Source organism: Thalassophryne amazonica, chromosome 23 (genome assembly GCF_902500255.1).
Source record: "Thalassophryne amazonica chromosome 23, fThaAma1.1, whole genome shotgun sequence".
Taxonomy (NCBI): domain Eukaryota; kingdom Metazoa; phylum Chordata; class Actinopteri; order Batrachoidiformes; family Batrachoididae; genus Thalassophryne; species Thalassophryne amazonica.
In genome coordinates, this window is record NC_047125.1 from 22,388,589 (window position 1) to 22,392,273 (window position 3,685).

Here is a 3,685-nt window from a genome sequence, read left to right on the forward strand (position 1 = left end):
ACTTCTATAGGGCTTTTTAGATGAGTTCATACATTTGATTTACCTTTTGTCATAACATTCTGCAGATGCACTCTCACTGTCACATTCCTTGTAAAGATGCGAATGGGAACTTCAGTTAAAAAAAAAAATGGTACCAGCTTCTTGGAATAAATTTCAATGGACTGCTCCTAAACCTGGATAATTAAGCAGTAAATGTGTCATTAAACTATATTCAACAAATATATTCAATCATATTGTTCATAAAACAGTAAATGTTCAAAATTATAATCTACAGATGATTGGATTTTCCACAGGAGCCCATCTACGACGTTTAATTTTGTTTCTTTTTTCAGCTCTGCCAAGCCAATTTGTGCTACAATGGAGCTACCTACTGTCCACATCAGGAACTTCAACTAAATAAGTGGTTGAAAATATCCTCCGACATTCCAACATGCACAACCTAGCGCCATAAAACATTTCTGTTTAATTCAGTCACAACAATGAGCACGTCTTATTGTTAGTCCTCTGTTTTATCTGTTGAAACTAGATAAAGATGTATTTCAAAAAGCTGTCATGTTGTCATGCGTGTGTGTGTATATGTATGTCTATGGTCATTCCTAAACTCCAAGAAACCAGTTTGTCCTTGTCCACTTTGAATTAAACTGTCATTTTTTTTTTTTTTTTACTCTTGACAGATACATGAATTTGGTTGTCTTTTCCTTAAATCATTAATTTATGTTTTTCCCTTTCTTTTACTGTATAGACATGCGTTTTATAACTGTCACTAAAACTGTCACATTAATTTGTGTAAATCAAAATCAAATGTGCAATTATATTTATTTTATAGATGGTGTCAAAATATAATTTTCAGTTGATGAGGAACTGAAATGTGTAAAATTCAACAAAAAGGCTAAGAAAATGTATTTCTGGATTTCCCAACTGTTGTTGATTTGAGTATGATTTCTTGGATGTGTGCGTGTCTACACTAAATTAAGTTTTATAAACGTTTGTATCTTGATCCATGTATTATTTATTTATTTAGTTCTTTGTCATCTTTCCACCTTTGTTGCATAGCTGAAACTAAATGGTAGTGAATTGCTTTTTGTTGTTGACGCTTCACCGTGTACAAAAGTGCCTGGAACTCTTAATACTGATGACAAGTTGGTAAGTACCTAATATTCATAAAGAAAAACTTGCCTATTTTTCTCTTTTGAAAATACGTAATACATTTTAGGTGAGTTGCTGAGTACAAGAAATTTGATTTTGTATTTAATCATGTTTTTGTACATGCTAGCAGAGGCTGGTTTGCCAACATACCAATCAATGCACAAAACAAGATGTTTAAAAAAAAAAAGTCAGTAAAAGCTAAAACCATGATGTCCAGAAGTTGTCACCATAGAATTCTGTTCAAGGTTACATAAATAATAATAATAATAATAAAAAATTTTATTCTTTCAGTGTGTCGAAAACAAATTATGAAATTTATAAATATTCGTTTTGCGACAAAAATTGATTGTATATTTATTTGCATAACTAATCAAACATCTACAAGTTATATGATTTCACAGGACCGTTCGACCTTCCTAATATGGCGGCGCTGTTGACACACTGACTGCTGCTTCCGCCTTGCTCAGAGTGCTGCTCTCATTGGACCGACATTTCTGCCATTATGGAACTGGGACAGCTCGCGCTCACAGATTGAGCTCGCCGGACTATTTTCACCACCCTGCTCAGCGTGCCGCTCTCGTTGGAGCGACAACACAGAGACCGTGTCTCTTCCCAGATAGATCTCTCTCAGTGCAGCTTCTTGTAACGACTTTAACACAAAGTTAACACCCAAGTCTTTCATCGCCAACTGTAAATGGTCAGACCATTCCAATCGTATCTTTCTGAACTCTCCGCATCAAGCGCCATCGTGTCGATGTTTACAATGTGCAGTTGCTCATAAACTTCTTAAATATTTATTACGGGCACTCTAAGCTTCAGTTATCTTAATTTCTTTGAACTACTTTTTGCGCAGCAATTCATCAAGCACGTCGGCCACGGGCGCGTACTAACACAGAATACCCAGAAACTGGACAGTTGTTCGGCCATAACGAGAGCGTCCACGTTTAGCTTGTCATAAGCTAAGCTAAGCTAGTGGCGCTCCTGAGAGTGTGCTGCTTCTTCCACCCCACACCCCCGCTTTTTTTTAATCGATATATATATATATATATATATATATATATATATATATATATATATATATATATATATATATATATATATATATATATATTACACTCACACAACCAAACAATACTATATTTATTCGTAAACCGTTTAAACTAATTTCAACTGTAATAAGTTCATTTTAGTAAAAATGTAATAATGCGGAACTCTAGTGTTGTGTTCGTGTGTGGAGGGACGTTTATTGGAGTCGGACAAGTAGACTCGCGTTTGTCTGATTTCAACTCAGCTGTTGGAAACATTTTAATTATTAAAAGACATTTAAATCCGAAAATGTTTTCTTGTCTTGAAAGCTGATTTGAAGAATGGAGAGGAATGTGGCTGACCGGGGAGGAGATCCAGCTGAAGGTGGGAACTGGTCCAAGTCCTTATCAAAGACTGTCCACACTGGCCTTCCTAATCCAGTTCCAGATCCAGTGAAGTGTTCTTTTGTAACAGGAGAATATGTGTACTTTCATTATGGGTGCGATGGCCTTGACGACAGAGGTTGGGGGTGTGGGTACCGGACTGTTCAGACTCTGGCCTCCTGGATCAGGTCTAACTGTTGTCCACAGGAGGAGCGGGACAGGCCTCCACCGAGCCTGCACCAAGTCCAACAAGCCTTGGTCACAATGGGTGACAAGCCAGCCTCTTTTTCTGGTTCCAAGGAGTGGATCGGCACATTTGAAGCCTCCCTAGTTCTTGACTACTTCTATGATGTCCCCTGTAGGATAGTCCATGTCCGGGGCGGAGGAGCCGAGCTGGAGCACGTGGCTGTGGCAGAACTCCATCAACACTTTCAGAAGCATGGGTCTCCTGCCATGATGGGAGGGGATAGAGACAACTCGTCCAAGGCGGTATTAGGGGTGTGCAGTGGGGGCGAGGGGAGCTACCTGCTGGTCGTTGACCCTCACTACTACGGCCATCCGCTGGAGAAGACAGATCTGCAGAGACAGCAGTGGGTGACGTGGAAACGGTTGTCTTCTCTGGACCAGTCTTCATTTTACAACCTATGTCTGCCCCAAACTGCTGGAAAAATGAGAATGAATTGACAAAGATACTTCAAATAGCCTCAATCAGTGGCTTCAAATGAGCAGCTTGGGGGCCAAATACAGTCCACAAGCCACAAGCTTACAAAATGCTGAATGCTTTGTTGTGTATTATAAAATGTGACATCTGCATTACAGTAGTGGTTGTTGCTAAAGGTCCAGATTGTTGTATTATTGGCAACTTTTTTTGTTTTGTTTTTTTCCCAGCATTTCCACTTGCACAGTTCATCCAGTACAGGTTCAATCCTTTTCAAAGCCAACTTTACTGCCATGTTGTGGATAAACTGTTTTGACAAAGTATTTGACGAATTGCTGATGGTAAATTACAAAATAATAAATCATGTTTGCCAGTTTTAAGTTACATATTTATCAAGTTAAATTTTAATACTTCTCTGTGGTGAGATTAACATGTTTTTTTTCTCTGATTTATGTTGAATAATTTTAAGATT

At 38.2% G+C, this 3,685-nt stretch overlaps 1 protein-coding gene across 1 annotated transcript; it reads left to right on the top strand.

Moving 5' to 3' along the window:
- The first annotated feature begins 2,348 nt into the window (after nt 1-2,348).
- ufsp1 (UFM1-specific peptidase 1 (non-functional)) lies at nt 2,349-3,319 on the top strand. The gene has a single exon (XM_034164471.1). The coding sequence runs from the start codon at nt 2,514-2,516 to the stop codon at nt 3,237-3,239; it is 726 nt and encodes a 241-aa protein (XP_034020362.1). The 5' UTR covers nt 2,349-2,513; the 3' UTR covers nt 3,240-3,319.
- Nucleotides 3,320-3,685: the final 366 nt, after the last annotated feature.

What these genes read in the sequence shown, in the direction of transcription:
- ufsp1 (XM_034164471.1), top strand. Translation starts at nt 2,514, where the DNA reads ATGGAGAGGAATGTGGCTGACCGGGGAGGAGATCCAGCTGAAGGTGGG.